Source organism: Lissotriton vulgaris, chromosome 9, assembly GCF_964263255.1.
Source record: "Lissotriton vulgaris chromosome 9, aLisVul1.2, whole genome shotgun sequence".
In the NCBI taxonomy this organism is placed as follows: domain Eukaryota; kingdom Metazoa; phylum Chordata; class Amphibia; order Caudata; family Salamandridae; genus Lissotriton; species Lissotriton vulgaris.
Genome location: NC_141697.1, coordinates 12317234 through 12339690, shown reverse-complemented (window position 1 = coordinate 12339690; position 22457 = coordinate 12317234). Strand labels below are relative to the sequence as shown.

Sequence of the window (22457 nt, the reverse complement as noted above, 5' to 3'; positions counted from 1 at the left end):
ACTGGGAAGTGACTTCTACACTGTCCCTATATTTCGTGGCGGAAGATCACAATAATAGATAGCGATAAAGATTAAAGATTCAAGTTGTCAGGTGGAGCAATCTTCCCAAATATAGGAGACGAGATGCGCAATCTTAGTGTGTTCTCGTTCAGTTCTAGAATGGCATCGAGTAGAATCTAATCCCTTGGAGTCTGGTGCAGACTCAATCAGTGGGAAGCCAAAGTACCAGAATTCTGGTGAGTATGAGTGCAGTTGAGCCGCGTACTCCGGGTCACGTGTTCCTGATAACAGATTGTTACACAATGTGTTATCTACTATGGAGAGCAGGTAGCCTTACAATAGTGAAAAATGAAAATGGCTGTAATTCACTATTAGGACATGCCACACACATCAGGGCTTGTCCTACCTTATGCTTACAATGCACCCTGCCCTTGGGCCTACCATAGGGGTGACTAACATGAAGTTAAGGGAAGGTTTAGGAACTGGCTAGTAGGTGTACTTGCGCAGTCAGCATGACAGTACCAGACTGCACGCAGGTTCTGCAATGGCAGACCTTAGACACATTTTAAAGAGCTGCTTCTGTGGGTGGCGCAACCAGTGCTGCAGGCCCACTAGCAGCATTTGTATTTACAAGCCCTGGCACTCCTGGTGCACTTTACTGGGGTCTGACAGTAAAACAAATAAGCCAAACATGGAATCCAATCAATGTATACACTTCTCATAGGGAGCACTTGCACTGTGGCACTGATTAGCAGTGACACAGTGCCCTGAGCAGCTAACACCAACAAAACATATGAGGCACATCAGGAAAAAATGGAAGGGAGACTCACGCCAAGGTGCCAGGTCTAACACAGACCACGGAGGGAGGGGGAGGGGGCAGGTGTCTTCACATTGTCAACGTAGGGCATGGTTGCAGTTACATAGCAGCAAGCAGATTATACAGGGCTGGTGGGAGGGTCAGTGGAAACACAATACGCCATCGTGGACATGAGGAAGTGGATAGGTACAGGCACACGGATGACGGAGCAAAAGCTGGAGGTGGTCAGGGATAAGAGCAGCAAGCTTACCATGCGAGACAGGTGTGAGGGGCCTGGCAGCACAACGGACCACGTATGGCAGGCGGTGGGTTATTGGCCACACAACGGACCACGTATGGCAGGCAGTAGTTTAGTGGGCGCACAACGGACCACGTTTAGCAGGCATAGGTTAGTGGGTGCACAGCGGACCATGTATGGCAGGCAGTGGGTTAGTGGGCGCACAACGGACCACGTATGGCAGGTGGTGGGTTAGTGACCGCACAACCGACCACAAATGGCACGCAGTGGGTTAGTGGCCGCACAATGGATCACGTATGGCAGGAGGTGGGTTGGTGGCTGCGCAGCGGACCGTGGAGGGAAAGAGGGGGGTGAAGGGACATACACGCAAAAGATCAGAGTACAGGAGGGATCAGACAACAGTGGCAGGAATAGGGGGAGCAAGCTGACCTGGCAGTGTGGGTAGGAGGGGAAGTGGCAGCACAACATACGAGGCAGGAAGGGTAATCGCAGTACAATGGAGCACTGGGGGCAGGATGGAGGAGATAGCAGCCTGGACTCAGAAAATGAAACGCAGCAAGCTGGCCATGCTAGGCAGACAAGAGGGGCAAGGGCAACTCAGTGGACCATAGCAGAACGGAGGAGTGGGACAGGAGCACGCACACGGATAACCGATGGCCGGGCAGCAAGCTGGCCATGCTAGGCAGGCAGGAGGGATAGTAGCAGTTCAATGGACCATGGAGGGCAGGAGGGAGGGGGCAGGAGCATGCACACGGACAATGGATGGCGTGGGGGAGCAGGACAGGGGCAGCAAGATCACCACGCAAGGCAGGAGGAGCAATAGCAGCAAAACAAACCATGCAGGGGTGGAGTGAGGGGACAGGGTCAGACAGAGGTAGGGGCCTGGGGTAGGGTAAACAGGCTAACCATGGAGGGGAAACAGGAAGGACAGCTCAGCAGATCACCCAAGGCAAGAGGGATGGGGTAGGGAATGGACTAGGACAACAGAAGTCAGGAAGGAGGTGGGTAGGGGCAGCAAGCTAAGCATGGAGGGCAGGGAGGAGGGGGGCCGAAGCAGAGGTAGCAAGCGCAAACAGATGGAGGGCAAAAGGTGGGGACAAGGACACACAGATAGAGATAAGAGGGCTAGCGCGAGGGGAGTAGGGACAGCAAGCTGACCACGGATGGCAGGAGGTGGGGACAGGACACACAGATAGAGATAAGAGGGCTGGCGCGAGGAGAGTAGGGGCAGCAAGCTGACCACGGAGGGCAGGAGGTAGGGACAAGGACACACGGATCGAGATAAGAGGGCTAGCGCAAGGGGAGTAGGGGCAGCAAGCTGACTACAGAGGGCAGGAGGTGGGGACAAGGACACACAGATAGAGATAAGAGGGCTAGCGCGAGGGGAGGAGGGGCAGCAAGCTGACCATGGAGGGCAGGAGGTGGGGACAAGGACACACAGATAGAGATAAGAGGGCTAGCGCGAGGGGAGTAGGGGCAGCAAGCTGACCACGGAGGGCAGGAGGTGGGGACAAGTCTCACAGATAGAGATAAGAGGTCTAGCGCGAGTAGAGTAGGGGCGGCAAGCTGACCACGGAGGGCAGGAGATGGGGACAAGGACACACAGATAGAGATAAGAGGGCTAGCGCAAGGGGAGTTGGGGCAGCAAGCTGACCATGGAGGGCAGGAGGTGGGGACAAGGACACACAGATAGAGATAAGAGGGCTAGCCTGAGGAGAGTAGGCGCAGCAAGCTGACCACGGAGGGCATGAGGTGGGGACAAGGACACACAGATAGAGATAAGAGGGCTAGCGCGAGGGGAGTAGGGGCAGCAAGCTGACCACGGAGGGCAGGAGGTGGGGGCAAGTCTCACAGATAGAGATAAGAGGGCTAGCGCGAGGAGAGTAGGGGCAGAAAGCTGACCACGGAGGGCAGGAGGTGGGGACAAGTTTCACAGATAGAGATAAGAGGGCTAGCGCGAGGAGAGTAGGGGCAGCAAGCTGACCACAGAGGGCAGGAGGTGGGGACAAGTTTCACAGATAGAGATAAGAGGGCTAGCGCGAAGAGAGTAGTGGCAGCAAGCTGACCACGGAGGGCAGGAGGTGGGGACAAGGACACACAGATAGAGATAAGAGGGCTAGCGCGAGGAGAGTAGGGGCAGCAAGCTGACCACGGAGGACAGGAGGTGGAGATAAGGACACACAGATAGAGATAAGAGGGCTAGCGCGAGGGGAGTAGGGGCAGCAAGCTGACCACGGAGGGCAGGAGGTGGGGACAATTGCGCACAGGAGAGAGACAGGGGTAGCAAACTCATTATGGAGAGCAAACCTGGACAACGGAGGACAGGTAAGAGGGGCCAGGGGCATGTACATGTGGACTGGAGGGAAAGGGCAGCAAGCTGAATGTGGAGAGCAGGAGGTGGGGACAAGGGCACACAGATGGAGAACGGAGGGCAGCAGGAGGGGGTTAGGGGCAGAAAGCTGACCACAGAGGGCAGGAGGTACGGACAAGGGCACACAGATGGAGAACAAAGGGCAAGCAAGATGAGGGAAGGGGCAGCAAGCTGACCATGGAGGGCAGGAGGTGGGGACAAGGGCACACAGATGGAGAACGGAGGGCAGCAGGAGGGAGGCACAAGCAGCAAGCTGACCACAGAGGGTTGGAGGTACGGACAAGGGCACACAGATGGAGAACAGAGGGCAAGCAATTGGGGAGAAGGGGTAGCAGGTAGGGCCTCGATTCCAGCTTGACTCTGGCTGTGTTCTGACTTGGCACAGGTGTGGCTTTGACCTGGTTTGACCCAGCTCTGCCTGTGTTCCAGCTCGTCTCTGGCCTCTCTCTAGTCTGGCTTTGGTTCAGCTTTGCCTCTGTTCGAGTTTGACTCTGGCCTGGTTCTGTCTTGACTCTGGCCTGGTTCTGACTTGACTCTGGCCTGGTTCTGACTTTACTCTGGCCTGGTTCTAACTTGACTTTGGCCTGGTTCTGTCTTGACTCTGGCCTGGTTCTGACTTGACTCTGGACGGGTTCTGACTTGACTCTGGCCTGGTCCTGACTTGAGTCTGGCCTGGTTCTGACTTGACTCTGGCCGGGTTCTGACTTGGCATTGGTTCTGGTTCGGCTGTGACTGTGCTCGGCTCTGGCTCGGCTTTGACTCCACTCTGGCTCGGCTCGACTATCCCTTTCATTTGTTGCCTCACCACCTCTTTCCTTCCCTGATGTGCTGTCTGGCTTTTTCAGGCTAAAGATTACTACTCGAAGGCCCTCGAGCTGGATCCCAGTAATGAGTCTGCAGCTCTGAATCGCGCCATCACGAATGTGCTGCTGTGCAACCTGCCCGAAGCCATGCGGGACTTCGAGTGGGTGATCAGTCGCAGTCCCTTCTCGGCCACCGTCTACTTCAACCGGGCCAACCTGTACAGCACCCTCCAACAGTACCAGCTGGCGGAGAAGGACATCAACAAGGGTGAGTTCACGGGCACTGCCAGGGTGCGACCTGTAGACTGTCAGTGAGTGAGTGTGAATGAGTGAGGAATCTTGAGCGAGTGAGTAAGATGATGTGTGGCAGACTGTACAGCACCCTGCAGCAGTGCCAGCAGGCAGAGAAGCACATCAACAGGAGTGAGTTCACAGGCACTGCTTGGGTGCAACCAGTAGACTGTCAGTGAGTGAGTGTGAATGAGTGAGGAATCTTGAGTGAGTGAGTAAGATGATGTGTGGAATACTGTACAGCACCCTGCAGCAGTGCAAGCCGGCAGAGAAGGACATCGACAAGGGTGAGTTCACGGGCACTGCCTGGGTGCACAAGGAAGCACAGTGTGTCCTCCGAAGGATTAGTAGTGCAGTTTAGCATCTCATGCACAAGATAGTGCAGTGTGTCCATTGATGGGAGGGCAGCACATCTTCTCGTGCAGTGTAAAGGAAGATGCTGCCTGCCCTCTAGTGAAAAGTGCAGTGCAAAGCGATATCATGGGGTGGGACAGTGCAGTGTGTCCTCAGGTAGCAAGGGAAGCGCAGTTTATCATCACGTGCAAGAGGCAGCGCGGTCCATCCTCCAGTGGATAGAGAAGTGCTTTATAGGTGGGAATAGAAGTGCAGTTTGTCATCACATGGAGAGGCAGCACAGTGTGTCCTCCGAAGGAAGAAAAGTGCAGTACATCATCTGATGGAGAAGGTAGTGTAGTGTGTCCATTGATGGGAGGGGGTGCATCCTTTTGAGCAGTGGAAAGGTAGATGCAGCCTGCCCTCTAGTGAAAAGAGCAGTGCAGAGTGTGATATCATGAAAGAGATAGTGCATTGTGTCCTCTGGTGCAAGGGAAGTGCATACGTCTGGTAGAAAGAGAAGCCCAGCATGGTCTTCGAAGGAAAGTAAGTGCAGGATTCCTTTGAAGGAAGGTAAGTGCAGGAATCCTTTGAAATAAGGTAAGTGCAGGATTCCTTTGAAGGAAGGTAAGTGCAGTGTGCCTCCAGCAGGAAGGAAATGCAACAAATTCTGCTATAAATGTGCAGCATGCCCTTGGATTGAAATGGAAATTGCTGCTGTCCTGATATGAAAGTGCAGCCCCTGGGGAAGGGACAGATGGAGAGCTGAGGCATCCGGGCCTCATTTGTCTGACCCTGAGCTCCAGCCCCAGGGGATGTTTGCCGCCTCCACCCCAGGCCCAGATGCTGCTCTTCAGAATAATTCTATTAATCGATATCCGTCGTCTCCAGGTCCCAATGCAAACACATGTATTAATTAGGATAAATATTATCCATCTGGTTGTGAGTCACTAATGCCTGTCTGTCTGATGTCTGCCTCTGAAGAGCCTGTTTCCTGCTCGCGGCTTCCAAGAGGCTGGCGCAGCATTGATTGCTGTGCTCTGAGTCCATGCCTTCGGTTATGAACATGTGTCAATAATTTATATATGTAAGAGTTTTATAAAGTGTTGCAGATGAGGGAGACTACTTCTGAGCGCTGAACAGAAACTGAACAACAGAAGAGTTCGGTATAGAGGTTGGCCCTAGTGGCAGCCTTCAGCGTCTCTTGAGATGCTTGAGATGTTGGGCTGATTGAAGAACAGGAGAGTTCGAGGTCAGAGGGTACGGAGGGTACGGAGGTTGACCCTAGTGGCAGCCTTGAGCCTCTCTTGAGACGCTGGGCCAAAGTGAAGAACAGGAGAGTTCGAGGCCGGAGGGTACGGATGTTGACCGTAGTGGCAGCCTTCAGACTCACTTGAGATGCTGGGCTGAAGTGAATAACAGGAGAATTCGAGGCCAGAGGGTACGGAGGTTGACTCTAATGGCAGCTTTCAGCCTCTCTTTAGATGCTGATTCAGAAAAGGGGGTGGTGATGAACAGAGTGTCTGAATTAAGCAGACCACTCTTACCCAGTCCAAAGATCAGGGCTTGATCCATCACCGTTTTTTAGCTCACTGCACCATCCCAGCTCAGAACCTGGCTACATGCAAATTAGTCTGTTCCTGTCCCAGTGCATGATGGGAACAGGGCAAACCAAACTACCAAGCCAATTCTTATACTGGGAAGGAAACAAGCTACCGGGGACCGGTTTCTGGCATTTCAGCCGTCGTCGGCCCGGCTTGCTTGAATCCTGATGGTGCAATGAGCAAGGGACTTACATCTGAGTATACCCTTCCACGCTTATGGTGGACAAAATGATTCAGAAAAGGGGGTGGTGATGAACAGAGTGTCTGAATTAAGCAGACCACTCTTACCCAGTCCAAAGATCAGGGCTTGATCCATCACCGTTTTTTAGCTCACTGCACCATCCCAGCTCAGAACCTGGCTACATGCAAATTAGTCTGTTCCTGCTTAATTCAGACACTCTGTTCATCACCACCCCCTTTTCTGAATCTCTTTAGATGCTGGGTTGAAGTGAGGAACAGGAGAGTTTGAGGTCAAAGGGTACGGAGGTTGGGCCTAGTGGTAGCCTTCAGCCTCTCTTAAGACACTGGGCTGATGTGAAAAACAAGAGTGTTCGAGATCAGCGGGTACGGAGGTTGGGCCTAGTGGCATGCTTCAGCCTCTCTTGAGACGCTGGCCTGAAGTTGAGAACAGGAGAGTTCGAGGTCAGAGGGGACGGAGGTTGACTCTAGTTGCAGTCCCTAGCCTCTCTTGAGACTCTGGGCTGAAGTGAAGAACAGGAGAGTTCGGGGCCAGAGGGTACGGAGGTTGACCCTAGTAGCAGGCTTCAGCCTCTCTTGAGACGCTGGGCTGAAGTTAAGAACAGTAGAGTTCGAGGTCAGAGGCTACGGAGGTTGACCCTAGTGTCAGCCTTCAGCCTCTCCTGAGACGCTGGGTTGAAGTGAAGAAAAGGAGAGTTTGAGGTCAAAGGGTATGGAGGTTGGGCCTAGTAGCATCCTTCAGCCTCTCTTAAGACACTGGACTGAAGTGAAGAACAGGAGAGTTCGAGGCCGGAGGGTACAGAGGTTGACCCTAGTGGCAGCCTTCAGCCTCACTTGAGACCCTGGGCTGAAGTGAAGAACAAGAGCGTTCGAGGTCAGAGGGTACAGGGGTTGGGCCTAGTTGCAGCCTTCAGTCTCTCTTGAGACGCTGGGCTGAAGGGAAGAACAGGAGAGTCCGAGGTCAGAGGGTATGGCGGTTGACCCTAGTGGCAGCCATCTGATAGAGACATCTAGCTGCAGATTCCTTAACCCAGGCATCAGACTGGATCCAGAAATTTGTAGCAGCAGCACCTCTGCGCCTGACGTCGTCCACGTATGTGACGTCACCGAGGTCATATAAATCCCTCCCGGCGCTGATGTCAGTTTCCTTCTTTTCCACTTGCAATGCGGATCCTGGGTGAGCGGTTCCTCTGGCCTGTTTTCAGGCCCCCTTTTCTACGATTCGCGTCAGGAACAGTGTGCGATTCCTTCGGGCTTTGAAACTTGTAATTTCTGTTCGCAGCAGATGTCCGCGACGGTGCCTCATCTTATTTGTATGTGGTGTCTGTTCGAGCACCACGACTCCATGGACTGCAATGCCTGCCGACGCCTCCAGCCGAATTCCCAGTGGGAGCGCCGAATGAAGCTTCTCTCAGCACTTCTGTCCCGGTCGGAGTCGTCTTGTCCCCGAGCCTCTTCATCGCCGGCAGGTCCCTCTACTGTCCGGTTCCGCCGTCGATTGCCCTCTGCGGCCCGGGGCCGTTGTTCACCATTTGTTGGTAAGTCAAGGCTCAAGTTGCTGAGGTCTTCGACCTCCCTTTCTTCTGTTGTCAGGGTCACTGGTTCCCTGAACATTGCGGACGTGCTCTCCCGACTGTCACCCCCCTCTATCCACCCTATCCGGGTGTGGGGGCAAGTCGGGCCCAAATGGAGGCCTATGCCGTGGCTTTGCAGGCCTCCCTTGGGTCCTCTCCCATTCCTGGGGCGTCCTCGGGGCCTCTGCTTCGTACAGGATCACCGACGAACTCACCGGTGTGTTCGCCCCCAGGCCGATATAGCCTTTGCCCCTTCAGGGACGTCGTAGATGTGGTGTTGTCAGGGCACAGCCCGGTTGGGTCCACCTCTATGGTCCACATGGAGTCGTCAGGACGTGACCCACGTCACCCCTGCCACGCCGTCACCCCCCTCTATCCACCCTATCCGGGTGTGGGGGCAAGTCGGGCCCAAATGGAGGCCTATGCCGTGGCTTTGCAGGCCTCCCTTGGGTCCTCTCCCATTCCTTGGGCGTCCTCGGGGCCTCTGCTTCGTACAGGATCACCGACGAACTCACCGGTGTGTTCACCCCCAGTCCGATTGAGCCTTTGCCCCTTCAGGGACGTCGTAGATGTGGTGTTGTCAGGGCGCAGCCCGGTTGGGTCCACCTCTATGGTCCACATGGAGTCGTCAGGACGTGACCCACGTCACCCCTGCCACGCCGCATAGCCCTGCGGGGCTCCCTGTGTCATCGCAGGTGGTTGCTGGTGCTCATAGCCCTGCCTTGAGCACACCCCGGCCTTCCGGGCAGGCGGCCGCCTCTCTGGAGCCCCGGTCGATGCCTTTCCGGCACCGTAGACTGGCTCTGGCTCTGCCTCTACTTCTTTCTCCGGAGTCGGAGCCTGTCGTGGAGGCATTGCATCCCCGGCTCCAGCACCTTCTCCTTCTTCTGAAGGGGAGCTTGTCGTGGTTTCAGAGCCGGACGGCACCGGTTCGACGCTCAATGCAGCTGAGTCGATGACTGACGAGGCACAATCGACGCCAGCACACGTCGTTTTGGCATCACATCCGCGCCAGGTGGTGGACTCTTCTCCGAAGACCTTTGGAGAGAGTTCAGCATCGCCCTAACGCCCAGCGACTCTGGAGGTATTCTTGCCAGTGCCCCCTTGGAATTTGTGGAGCCTCCTCAGGAGCTCCCATATCCGGCAGTCTCTTTGCCTTCCCAAGAACCCCATCAGGATCCTCATTCTTCAATGGGCCTCACTTCAGTGGGGTATTGGTCGCACCCTCAGTGTCTTGGGAGGGTTAGCTTACAACCCTGCCCCACTGATGAGCTGTTGTCCCCTCCATGGAGGGCTACTGCGGCTTTTCTGAGCGTGGTCTCCTTGGCCACTCTCATTTTAAAAATGCAACCCCCTTCTGTCCCCTTGTCTGTGAACCCTTTGCTGGAGGTCCTTCACCGTGCGTCCGGAAATGTGGAGCGGCTCCTGCCGTTTGAGGCTTCCCTTTATGGGACCCTTTTGGGTACCTGGGTTCGGCCTGCTTCAGGTGATCCGATAGCTCGTTCAGTTTTGCACCGCCACCGTCCTGCTCCACATGATCCTGTTTCCCTTTTTGAGCACCCTGATGCGCAGAGGTTTGTTTTTCAGACTGCCTTCCCTTCCCTGCCCCCACTAATGCTTCCTCCTTCTCGGGAGTCCAGATGTTGTGCGTCATGGGGCAGGAACATCTTTGCATCCTCTAGTGCTGCCCTACAGTCCTTGAATACAGTGTGTGTTTTGTCTCAAGCTACCTCTGCCCTGTGGGACTCTGAAGAGTCTTTGCTTTCTCCCACCTCTTAAGGCACTAGCGTTGACCTCCGGGATGGCCGTGACCTTGTCGAATTCACAATACGCTTGGCCTTGGATACTGCGGATTCTTTATGCCGAGCTATGACTGGTTCTGTTGCCTTAAGGCATCATGCTTGGTTGCGAGATAGTGTCTTCCCTGACAATATCTGGGAGTGACTGGTTGACTTAGCCTTTCAATCAATCAATCATAACACTTGTATAGCGCACTACTCACCCGGAAGGGTCTCAAGGCGCTTGGGGGAAGGGGTCCGCTACCAGTGGCGGTTCTTACATGGGGGCGTTTGCGCGCCGCCCCCCCTGCTTTCTCGCCGTGCGAGAAGGCAGAACAAATGCTAGTTATCATATTATATAAGTTATATAATATGATAACTAGCATTTGTTTGTGCCTTCTCGCACGGCGAGAAAGCAGAACAGTTTCCTTGTTTACAGTGGGAGTGTGTTACTCGAGGGCAGGGGGAGTGGCTTGGGGGAGTGGCTTGCCCACTATTGTTAATACTGACTGTTTGGACAGCCTGAGGCCGGCGCCCAAACAGACAGTATTAACTACAGTGGGAAATCCACTCCCCCAAGCCCCCCCCCCGGCCTCAACTCTCCCTGTTCTCTGTATGCTGCAGCAGCAGCATACGACAGAAAATTACGTCACCTGGGGCAGCCGGCCGCACCAATCAATCTGCGGCAGTGGAGAGGGAGGCTGCCTGCCGCGCCGCCTTCCTGATGACGTGCTGCAGCGCAGGACAGGACTTGAAAACGAGGACGGCGGGAATCGGGACGGAGTCTCTGGTAAGTTTATACTATTTTATTTAAAATATATTGGTTGTCGTACCCCATTTCCAATCCCCCCCAACCCGTAATGCTGGCGAATTAGAGCCCGCCATTAAAGGCTGTTCACCCTTGGTTTATAAAATGTGAATCAAAAGTTTTTTGATACAAAACAGTAGAATTCTGTTTCAAATCGTGTATAAACTGTGTACATCGATCCGAAGAGTCATATATGCGCCGTACAAGAGCATGCATGTCTTTTAACCGTCATAATTTTTTTTTTTAATGGTTGGACCTTTTAAAACCTCTCAGCTGAAGTCCCTTCTCGCTCTCTCATGAATACAACTTACAAGCATTCCGCCTCGCGCGGCATCTGTAGCATTTCTAAGTGTATATTCAATGCCAGAGTGAGTCACGCGCTGCGGAATGTTGGATAGCCAGCTCGCCACCCCCCTCGACACATACCAGAGATGTCCCTCCCCCGGCATCGCGCCTGGTTCGAAACCCCGAGGCCATGGCGAGAAATGATGGAAGTCGTCGGCAACCCGATTACTTTATTTCACAATTATTTAATGATAATATTCGTTCATATTTTTATGGTGCAGAAAACACACAGAATGGAAGTTTAGTTTGCATACACGCAATTAGATATTACACTTCTCTTCAGCATTTGTGACCTTAAGGCTAGTGGAAGCCATTTGCTGCTCATCATCTGTTTGAAGGGATTGGAGGCGGCCCACCTGGCGCGGGGATTAGAGTGGGGTGGGGGTGTCTGTGGGGGGAGGGGGGACCCTCACACCTCCAGATCAATTAACACCAAGGTCCAGTGTCACCTCGGGAGCCCTGCGCTCTGGGGAGGGTCCCGCTGTGTGTGCGCTCCGAACGCTATCAGGTGACCAGATCAGACACTCACAGGCCCGGCTCCTGACCCGGCTGCATGCACAAGTAAGCAGGGTGCTGATGAGTCAGAAGCCAATCAGTCACTTGAACTAGGCATTCAGTAAAAACTGTACTCATTGTTTATACGCAGTTCGAACGGCGCGCGGCGATAACATTTTAAGATGAATACAGATTGCAAAGTTGCCAGAACAGGCTGAGGCATGACCATTGCAGGTGCCCCAATGTGTAGCGCGTGAAACAACAGTTGAAGTGCAGAAATGTTATCTGATGCGATGGGGGTGGCTGTGCCCAAGTAACAGGTGCCAGAGCTCACCAGGGAGGGGTGCATGGCAGGCGGCAGGCTCATGAGCCGACTCGTGTCATTGTAAAAGTCAAAAGACCAAAATCACGAGGCACTTGTAGGAACTTTTAATAGTTCATGTTTCCTTACATCCTTTCGCCTTGTTATTGGGGTCACCTTGTATAGGGTTGTGGGCTTTTCACACACACCTGCTTGCTCTCATATCAGTTCTGAAGGAATGCAGTGCCTTGCGCATTGGTGCTTTTAATTATAATGTGTTGTGAGCAGAGGCGTACAGCTACGGTGCAGTAAGACTTTCATTTTACGCCTCACCACTTTCAAATGTCACCAGCCGCCACTGTCCGCTACTGCTCGAGCAGCCAGGTCTTGAGTTGTCTCCTGAAGGCGAGGTGGTCCTGGGTCCGCCGAAGGTGGATGGGGAGGGAGTTCCATGTCTTGGCTGCCAGGTAGGAGAAGGATCTGCCTCCGGCAGTGGCTCTTCGGATGCGTGGTACGGCGGCGAGGGCGAGGCTAGTAGACCGTAGCTGGCGGGTGGGCGTGTAGAAGGTCAGGCGGTCGTTGAGGTACTTGGGGCCCAGGTCATGGAGAGACTTGTGTGTGTGGGTGAGGAGCCTGAACGTGATCCTCTTGTTGACGGGGAGCCAGTGCAGGTCCCTCAGGTGGCCGGAGATGTGGCTGTGTCGGGGGATGTCCAGGATGAGTCGGGCGGAGGCGTTCTGGATGCGTTGGAGTCTTTTCTGTAGCTTGGCTGTGGTTCCGGCGTAGAGGGTGTTTCCGTAGTCCAGTCAGCTGGTGACGAGGGCCTGGGTGACCGTCTTCCTGGTTTCGGTCGGGATCCATCGGAAGATCTTGCGAAGCATGCAAAGGGTGTGAAAGCATGATGAGGAGACGGCGTTGACTTGTCTGCTCATCGAGAGGGAGGAGTCCAGGATAAAGCCCAGGTTGCGTGCGTGGTCTGTTGGCTTAGGAGCGGTGCCCAGGGCTGGGGGCCACCAGGAGTCGTCCCAGGCAGAGGGCGATGGTCCCAGGATGAGGACTTCCATCTTGTCTGAGTTCAGTTTCAGGCGGCTGTTCTTCAGCCACTCAGTGACGTCTTTCATCCCTTTGTGTAGGCTAGTTCTGGTGGTGTCGGGGTCTCTGGTGAGGGAGAGGATCAGCTGGGTGTCGTTGGCGTAGGAGATGATGTTGAGGTTGTGTTGGCGTGCGATGGCAGCAAGAGGTCTCATGTAGACGTTGAAGAGGGTGGGGCTGAGTGATGATCCTTGCGGGACGCCGCAGATGACTTCGGTGGCCTCGGATCGAAACGGGGGGAGTCGGACTCTCTGTGTTCTTCCGGCGAGGAACGAGATGATCCACTCCAGTGCCTTCTCTTGGATGCCGGTGTTGCTGAGACGTTGGACTAGGGTGCGGTGGCAGACAGTGTCGAATGCTGCAGAGAGGTCCAGGAGGATGAGTGCAGCTGTTTCCCCGTTGTCGAGCAGGGCTCGGATGTCGTCGGTGGCTGCGATGAGGGCGGTGTCGGTGCTGTGGTTGGCTCTGAAACTGGACTGCGAGGGGTTGAGGGATCCGTTTGTCTCGAGGAAGGCGGCAAGCTGTCTGTTGACGATCTTCTCGATGACTTTGGCAGGAAAAGGGAGGAGTGAGATGGGGCGGACGTTTATGAGGTCCGGGGGGTCCGCTGTTCGTTTCTTCAGTAGGGCGCTGAGCTTGGCATGCTTCCAGGTCTCCGGGAAGGTGGCGGTGTTGAAGGAGGTGTTGATGACGTCCCGGAGTTGGGGTGCAATGGTGGAGTCGGCCTTGTTGAAGACGTGGTGGGGGCAGGGGTCGGTTGGAGATTCGGAGTGGATGGTGTTCATCGTGCGGGCTGTGTCTTCAGTGGTCACCGTGGTCCAGGTGCGGAGGGTGGCAGTGGGGTGCGTTGGTTCGAAGGTTGGGTGCATGGATGGTGCGCCGAAACTGTTGTGGATGTCGGCAATCTTGCGGTGGTAGAACGAGGCGAGAGAGTCAGAGATCTTGTGAAGGAGTGATGTTGTTGTTGCCGGTGCTGGGGTTGGAGAACTCCTTGACGATGCTGAAGAGTTCCTTGCTGTCGTGGGCGTTGTTGTCCAGTCGCTCCTTCAGTGATTTCTTCTTGGTGGTGTGGATGAGCTGGTGGTGCTTGTGGGTGGCGTGTTTGAGGGCGGTCATGTTGTCAGTGGTCTGGTTGAGGAGCCAGGCTTTCTCGAGGGTGCAGCAGGTCTTCTTGGAGTCCTTGAGTTCGTCGGTGAACCAGGGGGCCTTCTTGCTTCTGGGTCTGCTGGGAGGGTTCTTCAGTGGTGCGAGGTCGTCGGCGCAGGCGGTCAGCCACTGCGTGAAGTTGCGGGCTGCTTCGTTGGAGTCCGTTGTGCTGGCAGGTGGGTTCTGGCTGAGGGAGGTGGTGAGCTGGTCGGCGGGGATCTTGCTCCAGCTCCTGTGAGGAACCTGTTGCGGGTGGTGGTTGGTTGTGGTTTTTCTGAAGCTGAAGTGGACGCAGCTGTGGTCGGTCCAGTGGAGTCCGGTGGAGTGGCTGAAGGTGATGTGCTTGCTGGATGAGAAGACGGGATCAAGCGTCTGGCCGGCGTAGCGGATGGGGGTGTTGACCAGTTGCTTGAGTCCGAGGTTGGCGAGGTTGTCCAGCGGGCGGCGGTGTTGCGGTCCTTGTTGTTCTCCAGGTGGAAGTTGAGGTCCCCTAGGAGGATGTAGTCGGCGGAGGGGAGGGCGTGTGGGCCGTTGAAGTCCGTGATGTCTTCGCTGAATTGTGTGCGTGGTCCCGGGGGTCTGTAGATGAGGGTGCCTCTGAGGGTCGTCGCTGTGAATCTGGAAGTGGAGGCGCTCGGCGGCGGCGAAGGTGTCGTTGGAGTCGGTCGTGATGCGGATGGTGTTCTTGTGGACAATGGTGATGCCTCCTCCGGTCTGGTTGACGTGGTCCCTCCTGATGATCTTGTACCCGTCCGGGATGGCGATGGCGATGTCGGGGGCTGAGGAGGCGTTCATCCAGGTTTCCGTGAGGAAGGCGATGTCTGGTGATGTTGTGTCGAGGAGGTTCCAGAGTTCCACGGTGTGTCTGTGGACAGAGCGGGTGTTGAGCAGGATGCACTTGAGGTTGCTGCTGGTGCTTGGCTTGGCGGGCGCGGTGCAGGTTCAGAGGCAGGTGAACTTGCAGGTTCTGCAGGTGAAGGGTCCGTGAAAGTGTTTTGGGGCGGGCCGGCAGCAGGTGGGGTTCTGGCCTGCATTGAGTGCGTTGAGGGCAGAGGCGTCGTAGGTCTGTCGGGTCGTCTTGCATCGGTGGGGGCCAGGGGTCCTGGCACTGGGCGCGGGCCAGGCACGGACGGGCTCAGACGGGCTTGCCTTTGGCGCGCCTTCGGCGCACAATCGCGCCCGCTGCGCGTCAACGCTGCGCGTGGGAGTCATATGTAAGGAGCCGGGAGGGAGGAGCAGCTGGGTGGCGGGAGCGGGGCGGTGAATGGGCAGGAGGTGGGCGGAGCCGCAGGGAGTCAGCGGCGGGAAAGGAGGTCTGAGGGCTGCTAAGCGGCGGCTGGGTCGTCCGGGGGGGGGAGAAACGAAGGCAATGAAAAAAGGGGCAGTACGAAGGCAACGGCACACAAGGCAAGGTGAGGGAAAGGAACAATGGAGGCAGAAACGAAGGCAACAGTACACAGGGCAAGGGGAAGAAAAAAATGAGATGGAGAGAGAAACGAAGGCAGCAGTACACAAGGCAGGCAAACAAAGGCAGCAGTACACAAGGCAGGCAAACGAGGCAGAAGCAGCGGTGTGTGGGGGCGACCTCGCCTTTGATAGGGTTTTGCCGTTTAATGCTCATGCCGAATCAGCGGTTCACCTCCTCAGTGCGCGCTTTCGCCCTCCCACTTAGGCCTGTCTTCCGTGGTAGTACTTTTCATTTTGCATCCTTTAGATGTGTTCTGTGCTTAAGATGGCCAGTAAGCCTTAAATCTTCTTTTCGTATGGGCGAGGGTAATTACCCTTTTATTGGCATCCCTTGGATGCATTTTGCGTTGAGCTGACAGTTAACCTGCTGTGGCAGTGTTCCACAGGTTGCTGTGTCTGGTCCTCTGAATGTGGTTTGCCCTAAGAGGTGTTTCCCGTTGTTTGGGGTGTGCATACTCCATGTGGGGTACTTGTATGCTAATATATAGCTCTGCTTTTCTCACCTGGGTCTAGTGATCCTGTGGGCTCCAGGCGTCGCCTGGTGCTCCGTTGTACAGTGTTCAATGTTTTTCCCTGGTGCCATCTTCTGTACACCATGGGTTGTCCTGCCTGTCCGACCTCTTTGGGACGGTTTCATGGTGTTTCTCCTCTTCTAAAGCGGTTACTGCTTGCCATTACTGTACTAGATATGATCCTATATGGACATGCTTCATGGTCCTGGCTAGTTCTATCCATACATATTTATATATTTATATATTTATACATTTATGTATATATGCCGGTTGCCATGGGTATTCCTTTTCCTACGTCGCCACCTCTCTTTGAGGCTGTGAGGTCCGGACCAATATCTCCATGTTTGGGGGAGCTTTTCTGAGTTCTTTGCGGGATTGCCCATACGGTCCCTCCTTGTTTCCACTTACTGGGGTGGTTTCCCAATTTTACAACTGCTCCCTTTCTAGTGTTGGACACTGTACTTGTCTCTTTCTGGACGCCGGTTACCTCCTCCAGTTGGAGGGGTTGGTCTCGGATTCTGAGACTCTTCCTCTTCAGAGGGTACGGAGGGTACGGAGTTTGACCTAATGTTAGCCTTCAGCCTCTCTTGAGATGCTTGAGATTTCGGCCGTAGTGAAGCCTCTTTGAAGAGTTCGGTTTTCAGGGATTTCCAGGACTGAATGTGAGACTTCGGATTGCCTTCAGGATTGTAGATGGTTCCAAAGCCTTGGACCCTGGACTCATAGTCACTTCCTTGGTTCTGGATCCTATAAAGGTACTTTGTTGAATATTATTCTAGGACAATGGTAGGTACTTTGTCAGAGAGTAGGGGCAACCCAGTGTCTGAATGTAGCCAGTGTGTAGAGTTTTGAAACAGGAGCCATTGGAGATCATTCAGGCCTGGTTTCATGTGGTCATTTTGCCCTAAGTGCTGTCCTGCCTGGCTTTTGATCTGCACTCTGGGCTGTGTGACGATTAGGTTTTTGGGAAGTTAGTGTACATTATCTTACAGACCCCCTCACAAGTAAGCTTGCAAGTTTGGGAGACTTTTCTGAGGAAAGAGAGTTGTAAATTCCTTCTCCTGACCACCTCGTTGATTTTTTGGGGTGATGTTAGGATGATTAAAAAACGATGCCCTGTTTTCGTACCTGGCAAAAGAGCCCAGGTTAGAATGGAAAGAGGTGCCTCTTTCCCAACCCCGCCTGCACACCAGAGTTCTCTGCTGTGTCATCCGGCTTATGGGAGCTGTTATCTCAAAGGAGGTCATCTGCATGTTCTGGTAATTAAGCTGATGAGCTTCTAGTACTTGACTCAAGAGAAACATGTAGACATCCAAGAGAAGTGCTGAGTGGGGACCACTGCGGGGCTCAACAATGGGGATCACTAGATGTGAAGACCGAAGACCCCAGTGTGAAAAAGTGAGCTGCTGCACTCCAGGGCCTCCCTCATATCCAAGCCCGTTCCTTGAGGAGCGAGCTGGTCCACTCAAGAACCTCCTTCGTAGCCAAGCCTGTTCCTTGAGGAGTGAGCTGCTCCACTCCAGGGCCTTTCTCATATCCAGGCCCGTTCCTTGAGGAGCGAGCTGGTCTACTCAAAAACCTCCCTCATAACCAAGCCCGTTCCTTGAGGAGTGAGCTGGTCCACTCAAGAGCCTCCTTCATAGCCAAGCCCGCTCCTTGAGGAGCAAGCTGGTCCACTCAAGAGCCTCCTTCATAGCCAAGCCTGCTCCTTGAGAATTGAGCTGGTCCACTGAGGAGCCTCCTTCATAGCCAAGCCCGCTTCTTGAGGAGCGAGCTGACCCACTCAAGAACCTCCTTCGTAGCCAAGCCTGTTCCTTGAGGAGTGAGCTGGTCCACTCCAGGGCCTCTCTCATATCCAGGCCCGTTCCTTGAGGAGCGAGCTGGTCTACTCAAAAACCTCCCTCATAACCAAGCCCGTTCCTTGAGGAGTGAGCTGGTCCACTCAAGAGCCTCCTTCATAGCCAAGCCCGCTCCTTGAGGAGCAAGCTGGTCCACTCAAGAGCCTCCTTCATAGCCAAGCCTGCTCCTTGAGAATTGAGCTGGTCCACTGAGGAGCCTCCTTCATAGCCAAGCCCGCTTCTTGAGGAGCGAGCTGACCCACTCAAGAACCTCCTTCGTAGCCAAGCCTGTTCCTTGAGGAGTGAGCTGGTCCACTCCAGGGCCTCTCTCATATCCAGGCCCGTTCCTTGAGGAGCGAGCTGGTCCACTCAAAAACCTCCCTCATAACCAAGCCTGTTCCTTGAGGAGTGAGCTGGTCCACTCAAGAGCCTCCTTCATAGCCAAGCCCGCTCCTTGAGGAGCAAGCTGGTCCACTCAAGAGCCTCATTCATAGCCAAGCCCGCTCCTTGAGAATTGAGCTGGTCCACTGAGGAGCCTCCTTCATAGCCAAGCCTGCTCCTTGAGAAGTGAGCTGTTCCTCTTAAGAGCCTCCTGCATAGCCAAGCTTGCTCCTCGCCAAGCCTGCTCCTGAAGAAGTGAGCTGGTCCACTCAAGAGCCTCCCTCATAGGCAAGCCTTCTCCTTGAGGAGCGTGTTGGGCCACTTAAGGGCCTCCCTCATACCCAAGCCCATTCCTTGAGAAGCGAGCTGGTCCACTCAAGAGACTTCCTCAAATCCAAGCCTGTTACTTTAGGAGATAGCTGCTCCACTTATGCCTGTTTCTTGAGGAGTGAACTCATCCACCCAAGAGACTTCCTCAAATCCAAGCCTGTTACTTTAGGAGCTAGCTGGTCCACTCAAGCCTACTCCTTGAGGAGCGAGCGGGTCCACTCATGAGCCTCCCTTATATTCAAGCCTGTTCCTTGAGGAACGAGCTGGGCCACTCAAGGGCATTCTTGATATCCAAGCCTGCTCGCTCCTTGAGGTGCGATCTGACCCACTCCAGGGCCTCCCTCATATCCAAACCCGTTCCTTGAGGAGCGAGCTCATCTACTCAAGAGCCTCCTTCATATCCAAGCCCGCTCCTTGAGGAGCGAGCTGGGCCACTCAGGGGCCTTCCTCATAGCCAAGCCCGTTCCTTCAGGAGCGAGCTGGGCCACTCAGGGGCCTTCCTCATATCCAAGTCCATTCCGTGAGGAGCGAGCTGGGCCACTCAGGGGCCTTCCTCATATCCAAGTCCATTCTGTGAGGAGCGAGCTGGGCCACTCCAGGGTCTCCCTCATATCCAAACCCGTTCCTTGAGGAGCGAGCTCATCTACTCAAGAGCCTCCTTCATATCCAAGCCCGCTCCTTGAGGAGCGAGCTGGGCCACTCAGGGGCCTTCCTCATAGCCAAGCCCGTTCCTTCAGGAGCGAGCTGGGCCACTCAGGGTCCTTCCTCATATCCAAGTCCATTCCGTGAGGAGCGAGCTGGCCCACTCAGGGGCCTTCCTCATATCCAAGCCCGTTCCTTGAGGAGTGAGCTGGGCTACTCAGGGGCCTTCCTCATCCAAGCCCGCTCCTTGAGGTGCAAGCTGGTCCACTCCAGGGCCTCACTCACATTCAAGCCCGCTCCTTGAGGAGTGAGCTGCGCCATTCAGGGGCCTCCCTCATATCCATGGCTACTCCTTGAGGAGCGAGTTGATCCACTGAAGAGCCTCCTTCATATCCAAGCCCGCTCCTTGAGGTGCAAGCTGGTCCACTCCAGGGCCTCACTCACATTCAAGCCCGCTCCTTGAGGAGTGAGCTGCGCCATTCAGGGGCCTCCCTCATATCCATGGCTACTCCTTGAGGAGCGAGTTGATCCACTGAAGAGCCTCCTTCATATCCAAGCCCGTTCCTTGAGGAGCGAGTTGGACAACTCAAGAGCCTCCCTCATTTCCTAGCCTATTCCTTGAGGAGCGAGCGGGTCTACTCAAGAGCCTCCCTCATATCCAATAAAGATGCAAATGTTTTGATTTCACTTAAGATGAAAGAGCAACGGTGTTGCCACTACTGAGAGTCGCTATTTTAAATGCAAATAAATTGCATACATTTGCAAATGTGACATCTAGAATCGGTATTGTGAATGCAAGTAATTGTTTGCTGTACCGTATTCGTAACCCCGGTCTAGTAGCCCATTGTTTTACCACTCTATAATCTCTTGAATGACCAAATGAAAGGAGAACCACACCAGGTATATATATATATATATATATATATATATATATATATATATATATATATATATATATATATATATATATATATATAATGTATTTATTCTAAGCACATCCCTCTAGTCTCTTTATGAGGCTAGAGGTCAAAACACACAAGTTACACTTAATATCACACAGTAAATTAGCACAATACGCCTAGGGGCGTACCAAACTATATATCAATAAAGTGGTATAAGAACCACAACTTGACTAGACACAAGGCCTAGAGCCTGTGAAAGTGCTGGGGCCACGAGGAACCACCCAAGGTAGTGACACAGGGGACCCACGGGGGACGCATGCAGTGTGAGAACACAGCCGCGAATCGCCGTTAACTTCTATGGGGAAAGTCGCGGTTGGAAATTTAAAGATAAAGGACACTTAGGAGAGGACTTTGAGAAAACCCCTTTAGACTTAAGGGGTTCTAGGGCCAACACCCATGGGAGCACCGGAGTACTCGTGCTACCTCACCCAGGGAAGCCAGGTGCAGAGGTGTCTTTTGGTGTCAGGATTCGTCATTGATTTCAATGGCGATCTGCTGAAAAGTGCTGCTGCCGTCGAAGAGGAAAGCGTTCGGTGTGATCCAAACAGAAGGGGGATGGGAGCACACTGCACCACCTCACAGCACAGTTCGACCCTTGGCATTGTGGTTAATGCAGTTCACAGTGATTGATTGCTTTAGTTTGAGCTGTAGTTGTTCACCAAAGTTGGTGCAGGTAGCTGTAAATCTCTAGACACATGTGTTTCTGGATATTATCCTTCATCAGTAGAGATCAAAAACAAAATCAATTCTGGGGTGGCTGAGAAGGCTGCCACAGTCTCTCAGGTATCAGTACCTCTCTCTGGCGCATATGTGCATCTCCAAAAGCTTGTCAGCTCAGTGGCTCAAGGGCGCCTTTTAAAACAGAAGGGGGATGTTAGAAATGTAATTTCTGGTTGGCTAAGGCTTTAAGGCTTGCGCCAAAGCCAGGCAGAAACCACCACTCTAGTCAGGGCAAGGAAGTCACCCGCCAAGATAACCCCTGCTCACCCCCTTGGTAGCTTGGCACGAGCAGTAAGGCTTATCCCGGAGGCAATGTGTAAAGCGTTTGCGCGCGCAGCCAGCAACAACCCCCAAAACCCACCACAAATGAAACTCCTCACAAGGTTATATATAAAAATAGCCTTTGTATTATACCAAACACATTAGATAATAAACACACACTTAACACTGTGCCACTGGCATGGGCGGACTTTACAGGGGATTATATACACGGGACAGGGCCACGTGGACCACTGTCAGGAATAAGCACTTTTAGAACTAGCACTTTGTAGGAATAGCACTTTGTAGGAATATCACTTAGAACATAGATTGATTGTAGCACCAAATAGCAAATGTAGCACACAACCAGTAACCACTGGTAAGAGGTAAGTACACCCTACGCAATCCTAACCACCTTAGGCATACATCACGCAGGGAACCATGAACTCACTAGCAGAACCTATACAAGGAAAAACAACCTCCTAAGCATAAAAATACATTTAGGGGTATAGGCAAAAATCATTGCATAAATCACATTAGGCAATTAATCACATTTGCGCAAAAGATCACAGAACTGACCCCAGGCCAACTTGGCCTCTCAGAGGCTCACAGGCCCAGAATGTCTGGGCTGGCTGCGCGGACAGCCAAAGAAGAATGCGCAAGGGCCTAAATGATGCAGCTGCCCACTAAGTGCTGGGCAGCTGTGGAACTGAGCCTTGGCACCAGTGTGCTCCCTGGCTCTCCTCTGGGCTCTCAAATAACCATCAGTGCCCAAGAACAACGTGGGAGCCTCGTGGGCTCTGGCACAGCTGTGCCCCAAACACGTGGGAGCCTTGCAAGCTCTAATTAACACAATGCGGCCATACGTTAGAGCCTCGTCTGCTCGAGAAACAAACTGCCCCCTGGAGCCTCGTGGGCTCGAAATAACTGCTGCCAACTGGGGGGAGCGGCCCGCTACGAGCCGGGGCCGCTCTACTTCCCAGAATGCCCCCTTTGTTGGTGGAGCCTCGTGGGCTCTAAAATAAAATATGCCCCTTCGTTGGAGTCCCCCCTCTGGGGACTCGGAAAACAAAGGAAATGCACAGATACTGCAGCGGCCCGCAACTGCGGTGCCGCTGTGAAGCCCCCAAGACGTTGGAGTGACCCGCGGGGT

General features: G+C 54.0%; 1 protein-coding gene across 1 annotated transcript in view; it reads left to right on the top strand.

The window, feature by feature from the left end:
• Positions 1 to 22457, top strand: part of TTC6 (tetratricopeptide repeat domain 6) — a 1229706-nt gene that overhangs the window by 1149492 nt on the left and 57757 nt on the right. The window contains exon 30 of the mRNA XM_086936916.1: positions 4272 to 4497. Coding sequence (XP_086793042.1) covers positions 4272 to 4497 — 226 coding nt within the window. The remainder of the gene's footprint in view (positions 1 to 4271; positions 4498 to 22457) is intronic.